This window comes from Micropterus salmoides, unplaced genomic scaffold (assembly GCF_014851395.1).
Source record: "Micropterus salmoides isolate LMB-PRFRI ecotype aquatic unplaced genomic scaffold, ASM1485139v1 Ms_hic_scaffold_1, whole genome shotgun sequence".
Classification (NCBI taxonomy): Eukaryota; Metazoa; Chordata; class Actinopteri; order Centrarchiformes; family Centrarchidae; genus Micropterus; species Micropterus salmoides.
Genome location: NW_024040040.1, coordinates 10,064,280 through 10,083,949, shown reverse-complemented (window position 1 = coordinate 10,083,949; position 19,670 = coordinate 10,064,280). Strand labels below are relative to the sequence as shown.

Genomic DNA, 19,670 nt, shown 5'->3' with positions numbered 1-19,670 from the left:
AAAACCTAGAGCACCCATGGCCAGACTCAGCCATACCGCTGTCAGAGCAACATTTACTCTGTGTGTGTGTGTGTGTGTGTGTGTGTGTGTGTGTGTGTGAGTGATAGCTGCAGGACCCAGCACTGAATTACAGAACAGGCTCCACATTTTTCCATTTCAGGCATTTAGCTGGCACTCCTGTTCGCAACGGCTTGAATTGGCACAACTTCTGCCTTCAGCTACGAGCAAGAAGGGCCGAATCTAGAGCCCCGGCACTGAGATGATACCCTGTCACAGCAGAATGACCATGTTAAAAAGTGCAGGGTGCATTTAGAAAAGAGATAAGAGGCAAAAAGAAGAGCAGAAGGGTAAAGATAAGAGCAGCTGGGAACAAGAGGGGGAAAATAGATATAGGCTATTGAGAGGAGAGGTGTTAAGATGACCAACATGCAGTGATAGATGTCTTAGCTACAAACTGCATACACTAGGTTGTGTACTCTCCAGATGTAAATAATCATAGGCAGGATCCATTCATCATTGTTGAATGAATGGATCCTGCCTTGGGCCTCATACTAATGCCAGGGAGAAATGCTACAGGCTGAAGGGGACATTTTCCTCACAAATTTGCTAAAATGTCAAATAGAAAAATCAGATTTCAAGCTACTACTGAGAGTTGTGGGGTTGTACCAACACTAAATATCATTAAGTAGTCCAGTTTAGGGCACCGGTTGGTTGGGCAGTTTGATCTAAAGCAATGCACCAAATGGCGACTCTTCCACTGCACGTCGCTCCCACCCATCGTCATCTCAGCCCGAGGTGGCGTGAGAAGGGAGATTTTGAAGCAAGCAGGGATTCCACTTGACCTTTTTTGGCTGGCACGGAGGCTTCACCAAGACCGCGTTGGGTAGCAGCAGCCAGGCCTTGGCACCACTGGGTGCCAGAGTCAGCGTGGCACCTCGCCCGCTCACTGAGACGGAGATTAGGGGAGGAGGGAGAGGCCGAGAGCAATGCAGGGAGACAATGAAAAGCCAGAGCAAGGGTCTTCTACAGCCTATACGTCGCTGTAAGGGAATGTACAGCATTAAGGAATCTGATGGAGAGCTGAAACAAGTAATTGATTAGTGGATTAATTGTTTCTCTTTGGCTCTAGTTCGCTATCATTGTAAACTGGTTATCTTTGGGTTTTGGACTGCTGGTGGTTGAAAACAAGGCATTGAAAGGTGTCACCTTGGGTGTTAGTGAAAATGACCGACATAATTTCCTATTTTCTGACATTTCATAGACCACACGATGTTTATCATCCTAATTTAGCAACTATGACCAACTGCAGTCAATACAGCAAAGAACTAATCAGATTGTCACTCTGTGGAGGAGCAACATAGCTAACCGAATACTCAAGTGAAGTGCAAAGGAAAATACTGATTTAGCAAGAAATCTGGAAATGGCTTTTTTTTTTTTTTCCTGCATCACAAAAGACTTTCCCTCCAATATGTCAATATTTTTCAGCCCTGTTGTTGTTTGCGTTTTCAGATATCTGCCCTGCCCAACCGGTGTCATCCTGTAGTTCAGCTTGAAAGGAATTTGCTGGAAAATAGAGATTGTACGCCAGCTGATTTGAAATGTATGTGCCACCAAATGGCAGAGGACTTTCGTCTGAGAAATGCTATCTTCCCCCCACTGCTCTCTGAATTCCTAATGCATGGTTTTTACGAGGCTGGCAGGGGTGCCTTCTCCTGTTGCCTCCGCCGCACTCCCATCTCTGTGCTCATCCATTATTTATGGCGCATCGGCACGCATAGGCCCCGAAATACACACTCAGCCACGTTTTTACTTTGTACTCCGACCACACAAATATTTTAGAGTTGCTGACATCCTGACTGCTGCCAGTCCGCCGCTCCTAACCCCTGACCCCTCTCACCCCTAACACCGCAGCGCTAACCCCGTGCCTCTCTCGGTTGCAGGTCAGCAGGGGTCATGAGGGTGTCGGAGGCCCCGGTTGCTGTTCAGAGCAGCTGAAGCAGACATGGGCAAAGAAGTCTCGAATGGCATCGGTAGGCTCAGCCTCATCGACTTCACCAGCCACGTCCTCCTTCACCACAACCACCACTGGCTACCCAACAAGTACGTCCCCTGTTTATTTCTCTTTGACAAGAATAGTCAGTCTGGGAAGATACTCTAGAAAAGTCAGGGTTCAATCCAAATGTAGAGCACATTTTAATTAAATTTCAGGAAATCTGCAAGAATGGCTACTGTTATATGAATATCAGGAGTTGGTTCATCGGTATAAACAGTTGGTGGCGCAAATTCTCCACCTCTTTCAAAATGGAAGACGGAACCGCAGCTTGGTTTCCGATGTGTTACATGCCTACTAAATATTAGATCATGAGCTGATGAGTAATTATAGCCTTAGTCACAAATGAGTCACTTAACCAGAATGTGGCAGGGTACATTGTAACGTTTTATCACTTTGCTCAGATGCTTTGTTTGAGATGGGATTTTTCAGTCCAACTGAAACAAGACTGTTCACACTTGTTATATTTACCTTTCCACTGTTGTTCTTGTCAAAAGAATTGCAATTTAACTAATTTCGCTATGTCAAATGGTGTTTGTGTTTAAAAACATACAGCTCAACATTGATTTCCTTTTAACATCCATAATATGACGCATTTATTCAGATACTGACTCACCAGTTTACACTTTCATTAAAACATTATAAATAAACAATTTCCTGTTATTCTGACATGATACTCTTGTTTTGCCCTAATCTTATTCACCCAAAGCACCCTTTCCCACTGATGGTAAAATGTTATCAGTAAAATAGTGCAGTAATGTAATGTCCAGCAAAAACAACGGATACCTGAATAAACACATATTTTAACTTATTTCTCTGCATTTCTTTTTGAGCTAGTGTATCTATTACATTAACACTTGCACCATGTGGAGGTAGCCATAACATTACGTCTCTGTCATTAGACTAGTGTAGTAACACTAAGTACTCTTTCTAGAAACATTGTGTGTTCTCACAAAGGTACTATGGATTTACCATATGCATGTTATTTTTTACCTTTCTGATGTAATCTCAGGCAGCCAACCCTCTATTTCGAACTCAATAAGCTACAGTAAAACTCTGTATTTAAACATTTATATTAATATCAAACCTAATGGAATGCCTTTGTACAGTGTAATTAAGTATTTTTAAAGTAAGTAAAGATTTAACCTGTGGAGCTGTAAGAAAGCACAACGGTTGCTGATGAAAGCAATTAGGTGTCATTACATTTAGTGGATTATCCACGACTGCAATATAGAGCTGCAACAATTAATCGATTAGCTGTGGACTTCAAACTATTTGGATAATCGATTAATCGGTTTCTTTACTCCTCTATGATATTAAACAAAATTTCTTTGGGTTATGCACAGACCAATGCATTGAGGACACCATCGTGAGCTTTTGGAAACACTGACCAACGTTTTTCACCATTTTCTGACATTTTATAGACCAAACAACAACTTGATTAATCGAGAAGATAATCAACAGATTGATCAAGAATCATTAGTTGCAGCACTACTGCAATAATTAGGGGGAGAGATATATATGAATATGAATGATCAAAATATGGTGACTTGTATTTTCAGTCTCACTCATAAGAGAGCAATTTGCTACTCCCTAAATTCCCAGACGTTTCCTTAATGTCACACTAAGGATCTAATGATGATCCATATTACTTATGCAGTCAAAACATCAGGGATACTAAACAGGCACACAGTGCAATTACATCAGCCATGAGAGACGAGACGGTGAAATTTTGAATGCATCAAAATCTTAAGCCAAATTTAGTCCTACACTCCAGTCCCATGATGAAATGTGTTTGGAAGAATGAAGGATTCGGTGAGGGACAAAATAGCCATCCATCAGAAGCCCGGCTCTTGAAAATATCTGTCCAATATTGCAAATCTTCAACAGAGCGACTCAAGAGACTTCACTCATCAAAATGTCAGCAACAGACAATAAATATTCAAAGGTGTGCACAGCACTCTGGAGTATTGAGCTGTTTTTCTTCAGAATGTAAAAATAATGTAAAGCAGCAGCCGGCCTTGCTTTTGTCAAACCTTTGACAGCTCATTGAAATTCAACATCAGCCTCTCCAGTGCCCAGCTAAATTTGAGCTAACCTCTTAGCCTCGCGCAGCACTGGGTTAGCGGTACATTTGCCTGGCAGAAGAGCTCGGGAGAGCAGCGGACCTCACTTGAAGTCAATTACTCTGACATAGAGGAATTGGATGCCACCTTTTTAAAGAGAGCGGCTACCCGCTCGCTGCCTCAGCTCTTTTGGGACGGAGATAAACAATCAAGTCTCAGCCAGCCGCTTTTGCTGCTCAAGCGATCAGATAGGAAAATGGCTCTGATCACTGCCGGGCAAATAGGTTGAGGCCCCCGCTGATTTGGCACAGGCTGGAACACACACGCAGCCAGTCACGTACACACTCAAGCACAGCGTAAGTGCTGTCATGTGTGGATCCAGTTTTGATGTGCAAAGTGAATTTGATGAGCCCGTTTCTAATTAACCTATTAATCATAGCTCTCATGTACCAGATGTCAGCCCTCCCTTCTTGTGCATATACATGTTTCTGTGTGTGTGTGTGTGTGTGTGTGTGTTAGGCTGCATGGGGCCTGGCTGCATAATTGGGGCATATCAGCAGGATGAACTCGCGCCATGACTTCAACATAGGGAGGTCATTGAATTACACAGATACTTCCTGCAAAGGACCATAGGTGCGAGATTGGCAATAATTTAGAGTTCTTTTATTTTGAAAATAATGTTTTTTACTCTTCTGATATCAACCCAAAAAGTCTCCATGTTCTATGTTTTAACTGTAGTTGTTAAAGCAACCAAAATCCAAACCAATTAGTATTAGAAACTTTGCCTTTTGGGATGTTAATAAAATAAAAACACAATTTAATTACATACATCATACAATTTTAAATTATTTAAGCTATTCCACATTTTTGTTGATAATAAATATAGACCTTTTTTATGTTACATTTTTGAAATACCAAATTAAGTTTAATACTAAATCAGTATTAACAATAAACAAACCTTTACATTATAGAGGAGGAGGGTTTGTGTCATTTTTTTGACCACACTGACTTTACAATAAACCGCGAAACACTGATGTCAAAGTTTTCTCCTTTGGGCCCAAGTGGAGGCGCAATGTAATCTGAAGGTGTTTGATCTCGCAGGAGCAAACTGTGCAACCCCACCCCCACTGTGTCTTGTCCAGTCATGTCCATTGTCTCTAGCTGAACAGCTGCAGAGCTGCGAGACGGCACAGACAGAAAGTAATGACTGATGACACAAACTGCCCCTCGTCCTGCCTGCTACCTCATAGATCTTTGTCACGCCGTACATTGAGTTCAAGTTGTCAAACACAGATGTAACGAATGACGTTAATGATAGGCTGAACTCCATTTAGATGTTAATGTTATTAGTCACACCAGTGTCGCTGCTGCTATAACAACTGTAAATGGTTGTTAGGCTGTTCCATGGGAAATGAGCCTCCTTACACGTGCGGCGAGTCACTGTTGTTACCTCTGCAGCACTGAAGCTTCCTCTGATAAAATAAAATCAGAGACGGGTAAACGGTCTTTGCTAAACACTCCTCAAACAAAAATAGGGAACTCATAACGGATGGAGAGCAGGAGCTTCGCTGTGGGCCTGTTTTCAAAGGATCGAGTGTGAACAAGTAAGTTAATGGATGATCAGCTTTCTACATGTCAAGTTTTATTTCCTTCTATTATTGTACTGTTAAGGACCTTTATGCCATAGTAATACACCTCATATATAGACTGCATATTATAAATCAGTACTAATGTAGTACAATTTAATAAATACATAAATTGATGTTATGTTGATAAAGTTAGTGACGTGAACTGCTTCTTTTACAGTTTAGCGAAGAAGGTTGAGGACAAAGGACGTCAGGCCTCCACAGCCACTGGACCCAGATTCTCCGTGTTTTCACTCTACTGTATATTGTCAGAATGCTGCTCATGCATTCATCTTTACCTCATGCCTTTTGAGATGTTTCATTCTGAATTGGCAAAATGAGCTCCAACTAGCGAATAAGTGAATTATTGGTATATGCTTTTTAACGAAAAACTTGTAGAATTTTCTGTGGTTTTTCATTCGTATGTTCCTGTTGTTCGAGGCTTTGAAACTTGAATAAAACAATAATAATCATGGAGAAATTCAACCTGTGCAGCCTCTCATCCTAACTTGCAACCAACGTCACCTTTTTCTTGTAACTTTGTCCGAGAAAATCACCCTCACAGACTTATATATATTCTTCTCTTTCAGGTTCTCTGTATTTGCCAGCATCTCCCAGTAAGACATTGCAATGAGAATGTCCGATACACTTGACAGCGAAACGATGAAGGTTTCCGAGGCGGCCGACACGTTGTCATCTCCAAAAGACAGCGCCACCAAGTCTGAGGTTACCGACCAGAGCCAGAGCAGCAGAGATGATCACAGTAGCAACAATAAGAGGGACGTTCAGGTAAAGAACTGACATCTGACACAACTGAACAAGATTTATGTTTCCTCAACACCCCCGTAACGCCTCTTTCATAGACACCACTGACCGGTAATTTATAAATTAATGATTTGAAAAGAGCTCAGTCATTTCCTCAACCCTTCTCATCAACAACGAGTAGTCAGCGGGGTTTGAGGTGTGAGCAGCCTGACCTGACTGGGAGTGAACCGAGGACACTTGACACCTCGCCAAACATTTTCACTTTTCTTCCACACTCCATGGAAATTCAGTAACAGTCCACGTCAAACCCAAACCTGCCCTGGGGGATCTCCTGTCACCTGCGGCGTTCAAGATGATTTCCCCGGCTGCTTCAGCAAGCAAAATTACTCCAGAAAAGAATAATCTGCACCAACTGAAATAACAACGTGAGGCTTGAGACTCTTCACTACTGTCCGTCTGGCTGCTGATAAACTTCAGAGAGTGGAAAAGATCATTTGGTCGTGGAAATTATGTTTCCTCCGTGGGAGACATTAAAGTATTGCATCTACTGGGGATTCAAGGCAGCTGAGATCACTTTCAAATAAACTGCTAATTAATTAGGTCTCTGTGTCATTTCAACAAATGTGCTTTGGGACCGCAGAAATTTTGCTCTTGTTAATTTGGCTTTTAAAGTGAAACTAGTGCTGACTGGTTTGTGCACAAAGGAATGGCGAGGATGCAAAAATTTCTTCGAGTGTGGTCAAGGAAACAAAATCCAGGAAAGGAAAAAGGATTGTCTCTTTGGCTGCAGCCTAAAAATAGGATTCAGGCCAATCTGGCCTTGTGGGTTGGAGGCAGGCAGAGCGAGGGAGTCAGGCAGGCAGATAATCTGGAGCTCAAATCCTGGCTTATCTACCAACTTCCTGTGTCCATGTTACCCCGAGGAACAGAATGACACCGGCATGGGGGAGCCGCACGGGAGAGAGGAGGGGATGCAGGAGGGAAGAAGGGAGGGAGAGATGGGTTGAGTGGCTGTAAGAATGACGGGATCAAGGACCGGAGGAAGGTAAAAGAGCATGAGAGCGATGCTATTGAAGAAAACAGGAAGGAAAGAAGAGGGAAGATGTAGATAGAAGAAGCCTGAAGTTAGAAGTCGGAAGGATTTCTACTTCCTAAATAACTCTACTCAGCAACAGAAAACAATCTCATTTAAAACAACTGGCTTGACTGATGAAAGTAAATATGGTTGCCACTGACCACATATGAGTTCTGCAGCGGCAGTCATTTGAAATGATGCAGGAAGGTTGCAATAATTTAAGGCTGCATCTGTTCAGAACAGTCAGAACAAAGAGGAACTTAAACCATGTAACTTTTGAAAAGACAAAATAATAAGATATTCTTCCCGCTTGAAATGAAAAGTAACTTCATAGGCAATAAAATGCACCACTGCTCAGTTCATCACACTTGGGGGTTTTCCTGCTACAGCCTTACTTGGTCTGGTATGACCAGCGCTGTCTTATTCCTTACTGAGTCGGTCTGCTGACCTTCTGACTCTTCTCTACTTGTGCTAAAAGTTTTGCTAACTTTTAGGGGCTGAGACCGAGTCGAGACCAAGACCAGTTTACATTACATGACACACAATAAAATGTGGAAAACATCTTAGGTACTTCTTAAATTGATCTGAAAGATCCACATTCCCATTAAAACACCCACATAAAAACACTTAGAGCTGAAATCAACTTAAGCATCTTTATTCAACACTATTCCATGCTTACCATCGTGGGAACGTGCAACGTCATCGTTAACAGCAACAACACATTTTTATTTAGGATTATTGGTTGCATTTGATGTTTTACATCCCATCAATGTTAGGATGTTAAGAAATAAATCAGACAAGCAATTTATTGATATTCCCGAAGTTATGGTCTTGAAATAAAATCCCAAGTCCTCACTGTCCGAGACAGAGACAAGGCTGAGTATAAATGCGGTCGTGTCCGACACAAGACCAAGACCATGAAAAAGTGGTCTTAAGACCAGTCTTGAGTACTACAACACTAGTGCTAACACTGCATTTTAGCTCAGCCAGGTTGCCTCTTTTTATAGGAATAGTTCTGTATTAATCTTCACATCTTACTGACTCGAGAGAACTTGGAAAATGAAGAGATGTTAAATTAACTGTTGTCCTGTAATTAGCACATGTGGCAATAGTGGCCGCTGTTTTTTCCAGGATACACAAACAGCACTATGAGGCTGATAACTGACACTGATGAAGCTTTTCATAATGCGGAAAGATTTGAAACTGTAAATTCTTGACTTTAAACTGAGCAAGCAGCTCTTTTCCTCAGCTGTCACCACCTCCAGCCGAACTCTTCCCTTCTGCTTTCACGTGTCACCTTAAATTGACTTTGCCTCCTCTTAATGTTTTTGTGTGACCTCTCCAAATGCAGGCTGTATCTAGCTCCTTACCTCTCAATTCTAATCCTTTTTCCTAAAACTCACTCTGGCGTAATTATTCCACGGTCACAGGATATGCCAGGACATGCTGACGGCACCAAAGCCCCTGACCTTTCTGCTGGTGATTTTCAGCAGTAGAGGAGGTGAAGCTAATTCTGTCGTTCGGTGTGTAAGGGCATCGGTTAAACGCCTGAAATGTTCATTGTGAGGAGAAATAGAGGAGGAAGGGAAAGGGGATAAGAAACCTGGGAGGGAGCGGCGGTAGGTGTAATGGGGGGTGACAGAAAAGCATTCCGACAGAGAAAGGGTGGGGGCGACTGGGTGACTTTGTCACCATCTGCCTCCAGCTCTCCAGCTCCGTCCTCTGCGGCAGGACAGGTGGCTGGTGGCCGCCCTACTTCTGCTGACTTCAGCCCTTTCCCTCTCCCCCTTTCCCATTCCTTTATCTCCTGCCGGCATTGTTCATTCCCCACCGGCCCCACGCCGCTCAATTAGCTGGTGTAGTGGTGCGCTCACAGTCCCAGTACTCTCCCCACCCCTCCCCTCCTCCATCCACATCCATATTACCTGATATAGAAGGGGGGCGCGGGAGGTCACAAGCATCGGAGATGGGCTAACAGCGGCCCGTTGCAAATTTTTTTTATAGGTATTATTTTGCCCCGAGCTCAATGAGAGAGGGGAGGGGTTGTCCTTTTGGTTTTTAGAGGACAGGTGGGAAGGACAAAGCTGTGTGTGTGCGCACGTGTGTTAGTGTGGATGCATGTTGGGATTAGGAAACAGAGGACTGGGCTCTGTTACAATTTCAGCTGAAATGGCTCCTGCCAGCCCCCCCCCCCGCTCCTCTATGCATGCTACTGAGAGACCGTCTGTTTATACGTACACACACACACACGGCCACTAGTGCGTGAAGCGCAGAGGCACCGAGCTGTCTCACACACTGTTGGGCGGCCGGCCTCTCTCTGCTTTCTGCATCTCACCTCCAGCGCCTGGGTCTGATTCACATGACAGCTAAATGGAGCTGGGAGCAACGCAGAAAACTGACCTGAATCGCTCGCAGCCAAGTGTCTGGCTTTTGTTTTCTCGTGTGTGTGTGTGTGTGTGTGTGTGTGTGTAGGGGTGTGTGCGCAAGGAAGGTGCTCTGCAGTACAACCTCTTTAGTAGCATATGCTCTGCAAAATTAATTCACGCTCCCAGGAAATGGTGACTGTTCAACTTGAGATTTCATGCCGCACAGAAAAATTTCATTTTCTTTTTTCAGGTCAATGTCACTTAATTTTCTTTTCTGCTCTTTCATTTGTCAGTCTAGCAAACAGATGTAAAAACACAGGCATTTAAATTAAGTTATTTGTCTGTTTTTGCAGTCTTGATATGAAGTGTTTTGCTCTTTTGCAGAGCTAGTAGCACACGCATGCACAAAATGTAGGCCATAGTCATATTTAATTCAAACTTCTCCACTTCTTTCTTAAAGTAACGATCCTCTTTCCCCCCCTCGAAACTTCTGTGGTTTGTTTGATTTGATTTTCCTGTGCACTTCTCCCCTGCACCCCTCCCCTACCTATGGACAGCCTGTGAAGTACTCTAAGGTACGGTACGCTCGACATGCATGTGTTGCAAGGATGCTCCAACCTGTCGAATGTGCACTTGGATTGCGTTGTTTGTTTGGGTTAAGTTGGAAGTTGTACTGTGTTTCCTGTCAAGCTAGTTGTCATCGTACGCATTGTTCCAGATGTCTAAAATTACTTCAGTGCAACGTGCTGAGACGCCATTAAATGAACAATAGTGGAGGTGATAGTGCCTGGGGAAAAAAACAGTTTGATATGGACATTTCCTGTGCTTGCTGCATTGCTGTTTATGTTCCCTCGCGGGAAAAAACAAGAGAAGGCTTGAGTTTCTGTGAAAATGCTTACTCCGTTTTGTTTTTATTTTAAGATTGTTCTGATCAAGTTATCTGAGAAGATCTGCAGCCAATGGCATGCAGTCATCTTACCAGCAAAAAGCTCGGGGGGAAAAGTTTTTGTCAGCTAAAATGTGAAATATAGAAACTGTATGATTTGCTTGCAAGAATCGATCGTGCTCGCTGGCTGTTTCTGTTTTACTTTGGCTTGTCACTGTAATGCGTGATGATATTGATGCAGGTGTGTGTTTGTGTGTGTATGTGTGTGTGTGTGCATGGTTTTAACTGTGCCCACCTACCTGCACCCCCCTCCTTAGTCCAACACCAGGCTAAAGCTCGTGCGGAGCCTGGCAGTGTGTGAAGAGTCCTTTCCTTGCCCTATTCCTGAGCCTTCAGCAGCACCTCAGGTAACGATCTCTCTGATTAACCTGAGTTTATTCACGTTAGACATATATACCATGCTGAAATACCTACATTTTTTACTACTGTTAACAGTGGCTTTTCATGAACACAGTGCATCTCTCCTATCTTTATTATCTTATTTTGATTAACTGGACCAGAGAACCAGGCTTCTTGCCCGTCTAGATCTAGCTAATCTGACTTGCTATGCTAACACTTGTTAGTTGAACGACTGAAGCGCGGCTAGTTTATGGGTGCCGAGTTGTAATGTATGAAGAGAGAGAGAGAGCGCGTGAGGAAACTCCTTGCATCAAGAACACCCACATTACCTTCATCCTCACCAGTCATCTTCAGCAGCTTAGGGGATTTGTTTGTAGTAATGCAGAGATGGTTTGCGGACCGGTGGGTGGTGCTAGTGGCTTAAAAGAGCCTGAAATGACAGTGACGCGCTTTGTCGCTGTTATGTTCTACCTTCTAACTATTGACATCCAGCAGTAAACTCTTGAAAGACAAAAGAAAGACATGTTTTAAATATACTTTGAGCACATTATTACACCCAAGTCAAGTGATTTAAGTAAAACACATTTTTGAGCGGAGGGAACCTTTAAAGTTTCTTGAAAGTCTCAGGGAGTAGAGTTCATCTCATCACGCCCAGTGTGACATAGGCGCTCCTCTGACACCTCATACCTATTCATCAAGCTACAAGCTTACATGCATAATGCTGAAGTGCTGACCAGGGGATCGGTTCATTACAATGGAGCAGGTAGACCTCTGATGCTTGATTTAGCAGCCTTTGTCTGACAGCTATGATTAAACACCTGGCCGCGGTCCGCCTGATGAAACATTTTCATGAAGACATCACCAAAGCAGAAGGTATCTCCGGGCTAAGCCCCCCCCTTCCCCTCTGATCAAACTTTCTCCATTACATACCACCCTGCACAGCTCCTGACGTGCTCTCACACACACACCTATACACACAGGTGTTTGTTCTAGGCGTTTCAGCCAGTCAGCACCGAGCTCCATAACCAGAGGGCGGTGTTATTCCCAAAACAGTCTCGCATCGTCTGCACTCACACGACGTCCTGTATTACTGCCATCAATCATGTCGAGGAAATTACAATTTCCACACGTCAGCTACAGAGGGCTGTGGAGCGCTCTAATTGAATACTCCTGATATTTCCCCCGCTACTGTTATTGGGCCCGGAGTTGAGACTCCTTCTGCGGCAAACTAACCTAGAGGGGTGAGGTAAAGTAATAAAGAAGGACGGGGGGGGGGGCTTATACATTCAGCTGTAAGATCCTGTTCAGACCTCATGATTATCAAATCTAAACATTTCCCATTGTTTGTTATTGTCTCTAATGTCAAAATACAAGCATTAACAAAGGGCTGCATGGATCTAAAGACTGTCCAAGCCTACTCTACGTCCTGAAAATCTGCATCTGCCGTTACATTGTACGCCTGGCTGTCAATTCCAATCAATGGCCGATAGTCAAGGGCCCCTGAATACACGCTGTACTTTTTGTTTTAGAGTGACAGCATGTTCATTACATATTCAGAAGACCATCATTTTCACGCTGTTTTTCCTTTTATCTCGAGGTAAATGGATGTCAGGAAACAAATGAGGCAGTTCGCAACAGCTGCACATCAACCAGGCGGCTTCCATGTGATGCCGAGGGTGGCATTAAGTAGCAAACATCACCGCTTCTTGCCAGGGAGAGGAGGGGAAAAAAAATCCCTTTTCTTTGACAAACACACACACGCGCATATGAACTCGCTGTCACTTACACAACACACAGTCCTAGACTCATTTTCGCTTTCTCCCAGTCTCACTCTGGCAATTAGTCAGTCACGTTTCTCGTTAGCATATTACAATTTCACATATATTCACAGCGCATTGAAATGAAGAAGAACGTAGCGTCTCATTATCTTGCTTCGCAGCTGCTACAGGGATCAAACCCGTGACCTTTATCGGTTATGAGCTGCTCTCCCACCACTAGGTCACCCCTTCTCTCGCTCCTCTGTTCATTCATTTCCGTCTCTCACGCACGCACACACACACACACACGCTCTCCCAGACTCTCTGATGTTAGCTTTCCAGAGTTGTGTTTAATCCACTTACGGTGCACTGGCAACCCCTCTCCTCTATTCAGCGTGCCTTTCATCCTTTTGTAGGATTGCCTGAAAAGCAAATCAGATACTGCTGCGAGGTGTGTGTGTGTGTGTGTGTGTGTGTGTGAGAGATGAGGAAGAGTTCGACTGGGGTAAACCAAGACCATTTTTACTAGATCTCACAAAACATTCAGTTTTCCATTAACATTGGTTGATTTTAAGAACTTTAATAGTTGGAGGGGGATTACAGCTCCTCCATTCTGTTGAATTTTAAAAGAATGAAATGTGCTGTGTTGTTTAATTTCAGGCTCAAACTCATGTTTTATTTAAGTGGTTTAATAAAAACAAGCTAATCTGGCAGATTAATTGTCATCGTGATTTGAAATTCATGGACGCGGGTACATTATTACTGGTTTTGATGATAAACCAGGAGAGTTTATTAAGTATCTTACAGTGGCCTCTTTTGCCCATTCTGTTCTCTAATTAACCTAGAGCCTCAGGCAAGATCATAGAGAATTAAATGCCTCCTTTCTAAATGAATGCCTGGTGTCTGTTCATCGATCAGGACACACCGAGGTCACATTTTGTATATGAAGCTTTTGTGAAATGCTGACATTATCACACTTGTGTGTGGTAACTAGTGGAAGCCTCCCACGAATGGTTAAACTGTGAGGCCATGTTGCAAAAACCCATGTGTTTTAAAACGCATAGCTCTTAATTTCCCCCCCCCCTTCCCTCCCCGAACAGGATGGATTCCTTCTCCAGCCCTTCGAAAAAGAAGAACGAGCCAAACAGGACCAAGCTGAGAAAGAGGACAGCTGCGATAAAGTGGACAAACCTGAGAAAACGCCCAGAAAAATGCTGTCGAGAGGTGAGAAATGCAGTTAAACCCATAGGGAAGTGCTCGTTTCACAAGTTGTAGGTGGGTTTTTTGTTTGTTTAATTTCTGTTTTGTTTTCTTGAATATCTTGACCTCCTCCTCCTATTCGCACGCATTTTTATTTTATTTTTTAAACATTGTTGTGCCCTTCCATCAGTGTCGAACCTCTGTGAATATATTTTAAAATATTTATTACTAAGTTTGGGTCAAGTTTTAAGGTTAGAAAACTCTGAAGACCTGACGATACAGGGAAACAGATTTGCCGTCACAGGAGCTGAGATTTTTTCCATTAACACCTCAGCTTTCTTTACATCATAAACACCTGGGACCTCATTTATAAACATTGCTTACTCCCAAAAAGGAGCTTGAAAGATGCATGTGTTTTTCCCATCCAAAAATTTGAATTTATATATAGAAAACCATACATGCGCACTTACACCATAGATTATGTATGTATGTTTACATCATTTTGTTGGCAGTGTGTCACTGGTGACACTGAGGGCAAAGTGTTGAAATGAAGCAAATGCTTTAATGATACTTATCACACAATCTATGTCACTCAGCCAAATTACAGCCTTCTAATAATTATATCCTTTACCATGTCACAAGGAACATCCAATCCTAAACTTCTATTTTTTTTTTTCCGGCGTAGTGCCCTCCAGTTTGTCCAAAAGCACTTCTCCATTTTAAATGATATCTCATTATGGGCTGATAATTGGCGTGATTCAGTTAATTGCGACAAGCGCAAGGTGTTTGCAATTATATGGATTCCCACAGGCGTCTAAAGGTGTCTGCTTCCCTCTGCGGCGCAACACCACTGATGAGGCAGCCTCCAATTATAGAAACCAGACACCCACCGAGGGGAACGAGCTCCAGTGTCTCCCCCACTCCCACTAATAGGCTCTGTCCTTTGTTGGTTTGCAGGAACATGTTTTTTCTGTGTCAACTTCGTATATTCGACAACTTCTTAATTTCTTAAGGGGTTCAGCTGGCAGTGCTCACTGCTGCTCATACAAGCTGTCAGATTCTTTCTTTTTTTTCAACCACAAACACCAGATAGCATGGTCCTCGGCAATGTCACCCTCCGTGACGTTTCCCTTTTCAGACTTTTTCTTTCTTTTTTTTTGCTTTTTTTTTTTCGCAAATAGTTGAATGACAAGCTGATTAATTTGCATATCAATATTCACAACATGCGTTTCATTAACTGTTTTTATTATTAATTTGGAGAGTTAACAGGGTGGAACATTTCAATTTCCTTGTTAGTCATATAAAGAAAATTATATTCCCAGGGTCTGTTTTATAATGTAGGAGACATTTGAGTATATGAAGATTTCTTCATTTGTGCACAAGTATGTTTGAGGTGGAATCTGTGTTTTATAAATGAGATCTGTGATGCATTATTGCTTTAATTTCAAAGGGTTTACCTCATTGGTTATTGAAACCAGAAATTATGTGTCTGTCTTTGTTAGATTCCAGTCAGGACTACACAGATTCAACTGGCATAGATCTCCATGAGTTCCTGGTCAACACATTAAAGGGCAATCCCAGGTATGTTCAACATACACACCCAAATTCCACCAAACTGTGGTGAAACCTTGACCCTCAGGAGTTCAGACTTTGAGCCTAAAAACCTGCTCATACTTTTAGTTAAAACAGCCAAATGTTACTGTAAAATCTATTCATTTCAACGATATTGTTGCGATTAGTGGAACTTGATTCAGGAATTCCCACCGTTCACCAACAGCAAGGTGTCTTGACTGTGCTGACTTTTTGAGAGAAGTCCAAAATGGAGGAAGCTATTATAGCGTATTAGCTATTTTGCCCCATCTGCTTTTATTTATCCCTGTCCCACGGATATACTGTCCCATTTGCAACTAGCCTGCTAACTTTTTAGAGCCCAATTTGTTCAATGTGAACCAAACTTTTTCTTGTGTTGTACAAAACAAGCAAGGTGTGACAAGGCGTCCTGGGTAGGTAGTAGGGTTGCTAATTCCATGCTGGCTAGCAAGTTAGCGCTTAGCTTGCTAGCTACAGTATTCGCCAACTAGCCTTGCGTATAGTCCTTAAGTCACCAAGCCTTTATTTTTGAAAACACACAGATGAATTTCACTGTGCTACTTTCTGGTGTAACTAGGCTTTTATAGTGTTTATTATCGTTTAAGTGGTCTGAAAAGTAAAAACATTAATGATTATGAACCCAGTTTTGTGTTTGAGATGTCTCAAAAACTATTTTAATGTGTCATTTTTTTTTAAGGGATCGAATCATGCTACTGAAGTTGGAACAGGACATCTTGGACTTCATCAGCAATAATGAGTAAGTAATATTCAATTAAGATATTATTAAGATATCATTCTGACTAAACACAGACATATGAGTTCAAATTCAACCAGAGATGGAGAACTCGGTGAACGCAGCTGCAGTAGTTTTTGATGGGAATGATAACCCGCAAACTTTTCCATCATGTTAAAAGGTTGTCTTTGACATAATGAATATCTAGAATATGAACACAGGAGGATCTTTAGACTTTCAGATGGGCTTGATGTCACACGTTTTAAGAACAGCTGTTCATCGTCCCAGCTGTTTCAAGTAGGACTGCTGTAGAGTCTTTGGCACTGTTTGGATGTGTGGATAATTTTTAAAAGGAATATGTAGACTTATTATTGTCTCTCCTTGTAGTTTAGAGTATAAAAATTCAGTTTTGATCACTATTACTATGTAGTGATGTTGGTCTGGAATTACTGAGGGCTTAAAGTTCTCCACCAGTGAACTCAGAAGGGCCTTGAAACATTTTCAAAATAGGCCAAAGAGCAAGTCCTTACAAGGTAAAACAACAACAGATATCTAACAGATGAAACAAGCGTAGCTTTTTTTGCCCCCAATTTACTAAACTGATTTTAGACTGAGATTATCAATGATTTATGACTCTTGTTTTTTTTTTTTTTCCCAGAATATTAATTTAAAAGAACTTAAAGATTTCAACTGTAGACCGTTAATTAACTACATTTCCGTGTCTCTCTCTAGAAGCCAAAAGAGAAAGTTCCCGCCCATGACGTCTTACCACAGGATGCTCTTACATCGAGTGGCAGCCTACTTTGGCATGGACCACAATGTGGACCCCAGTGGAAAGTCAGTGGTGATCAACAAAACCACCAACACTAGAATGTGAGTCTCTCTTTGGTCATAGACTAAACTATCACTTTGCTAGTTAATTGGTGATGAATTTTCTGCAACCATAAGCTGTTGCAGTCATTCGACAGATAAGTTGGTTTCCTGCACTGCTTGCTGGTTAACATATGTTGCTGTCAGCATCTGCCTAAAATTAAGCTGCCACCAAAACTCTTGTGAATTCCACCACCGACAGACCCGATCAGAAATTCTCAGAGCACATCAAGGATGACAGGGCGGACGATTTTCAGAAACGCTACATTCTCAAACGAGACAACTCCAGCTTTGATCGCGAAGACAGCACGGTAGGTGCTTTTTTATTCCCACCCCCACCCCCACCCAACCAAGCTGTCACTTTCATTTCTGACATGTTGGTAAGAGTGGGACAATCTGGCGTCCCTGACATAGCTGCTAAAGAAGTGTGTGTGTGTGTGTGCTTGTGTGTGTGTGCTTGTGTGGTGTGTCCTTGCCAGATTCGAATGCGTTTGAAAGCTGACAAGAGGAGCAAATCGATGGAGGAGAGGGAGGAGGAGTACCAGCGAGCCAGAGAAAGGATATTTGCACATGATGTGAGAGCTGTTTGTGTAGGCGGGGTGGGGGGGGGTGGGAGCCATGATGCACAAATCTTTGTCGTTTCTATTCATGTGCAAATTCAGTAGATTTCTTGCTACCAATTACCGCTGCTGGATTTATGAATTTTTAGACGGAGTCTCTCCGATTTGGAGCCAAATTTGTAACAAAACCTGCAAGATGGTTTTCTGGGGTCCAAGCATCTGTCAGCGCAACGTTGAGGTTTTATGATATGTGTTAATAAACTGATTAATGCTGTAGAATCAAATTCATGAGAACACCAAGACGTTTTTTAATGCGTGAAATGTAGCTTTCAGCAGAGATCAAATGCAAAGAGAGAAGTATTCGAGATAAGAGTAAGAACAAACTGTGCCATGAATTATCTGCACGACTGTAATTCACTGTATCATTTCCACCCACAGGGAGATCACTTCATACTAGATAGAAGGTAAGTAGTAAAATTACACTAATCACATGATCACTGACTTTGCTTCACCTCTCCATTGAGAAATAATTTTGTACCAAAAAGCTATCTCTAATATGGATGATGAATTGTCAGTTAATTGGCCAAAGCAGAACCCGGTTTCATCCCATAAAGACCAACTAAAGCTCTTCAGATAGCTTCTGCTTCAAATGACATTCAATCACTTTTATAGTTTTCCTGTCAGGGCAGCAATTAGAGTCAGCTCCGCCGTGTTTCAAAATGGTGGATATCTCATTTTGTCAGCGCCTGTTCTGTAACACCTCTCTCCCCCCTCCCCTTCCCAGTGCTCAGGATGAAGACGCATGCATGAGCACCCAACAGAGGCGGCAAATGTTCAGGTGGGTCCACCCCCGTCACACATCATTCAGCTCTTTCAGAGGCCGAACCGCAGGCAGAGAAAAAACCCTTTCAATCGCCGTCCGCCTTAATCGGCTCGCTCGGGAGAAACAGTGCTGATCTGAGGATTTGTTTTTGCTGCTCAGGAAAGCTTCTGTTAAATAGGATTTTCTGCCCAGGCTTCCTCATGTGGGACGGCCTATTCGGACCAAAGCTTGCTAATTAATTAAAACATGAAAATGTTGGGGGGGGTTGTTGTTGTTGGAGTAGATGCAGTCTTTCTATAGCTTAATCTTCAAGGAATGAATGGCCATCGCTGAATATGGTTTTAGAGGATGACTACAGGCTATAAGATTAAATTTACTTTTTAACAAGTAACTTACAAGTTTTTAAAAATGCTTTCTTACAATTAGAACTGAAACAAATAGTTGATCAATTAGTCAGTCGACAGAAAATGTGTTTGCAACTGTTTTGAAAATTGCACAAAAAACAAAAAAAGACTTCTCTGGTTACAGCTTCGGGAATGTAAATATTTGCTGGGTTTTTTTGTGTTTTATGAGGCTAAATATCTTTGGGCAAACTCCTTGTATTACTTTTTTAAATTTTATGGACCAAATAGTTAATCAACAGATTAATTGAAAATGAAAATAACGCAGTGGTAGCTAGTGGCAGCCCTAATAAACACGTAGATCCTGTGATATGAATTTGCACTGGAGAGTAAAATAAGCCTAAGATATTTTAAAAATGGAATCTCTCTCCTTGACCAGGCTACGGGCCGGCCGGTCAGGCGCCAGCCGGCAGAGCAGCTCCGAGACGGAAACGCTGCCACGGCACGGCGAGCCTCGGCCGTGGAGCAGCACCGACAGCTCGGACAGCTCCAACCGGCTCGCCC

The 19,670-nt window shown here is 42.6% G+C and overlaps 1 protein-coding gene across 1 annotated transcript in view; it reads left to right on the top strand.

Annotated features, from left to right (window-relative positions):
- LOC119901941 (R3H domain-containing protein 1-like) overlaps positions 1-19,670 on the top strand; it is a 45,828-nt gene that overhangs the window by 6,540 nt on the left and 19,618 nt on the right. Inside the window, 13 exon segments of the mRNA XM_038717741.1 lie at positions 1,941-2,100; positions 6,332-6,530; positions 10,505-10,522; positions 11,151-11,240; positions 14,090-14,213; positions 15,692-15,770; positions 16,477-16,536; positions 17,245-17,385; positions 17,585-17,693; positions 17,862-17,957; positions 18,381-18,406; positions 18,727-18,780; positions 19,546-19,669. Coding sequence (XP_038573669.1) covers positions 6,372-6,530; positions 10,505-10,522; positions 11,151-11,240; positions 14,090-14,213; positions 15,692-15,770; positions 16,477-16,536; positions 17,245-17,385; positions 17,585-17,693; positions 17,862-17,957; positions 18,381-18,406; positions 18,727-18,780; positions 19,546-19,669 — 1,080 coding nt within the window. The 5' untranslated portion in view covers positions 1,941-2,100; positions 6,332-6,371.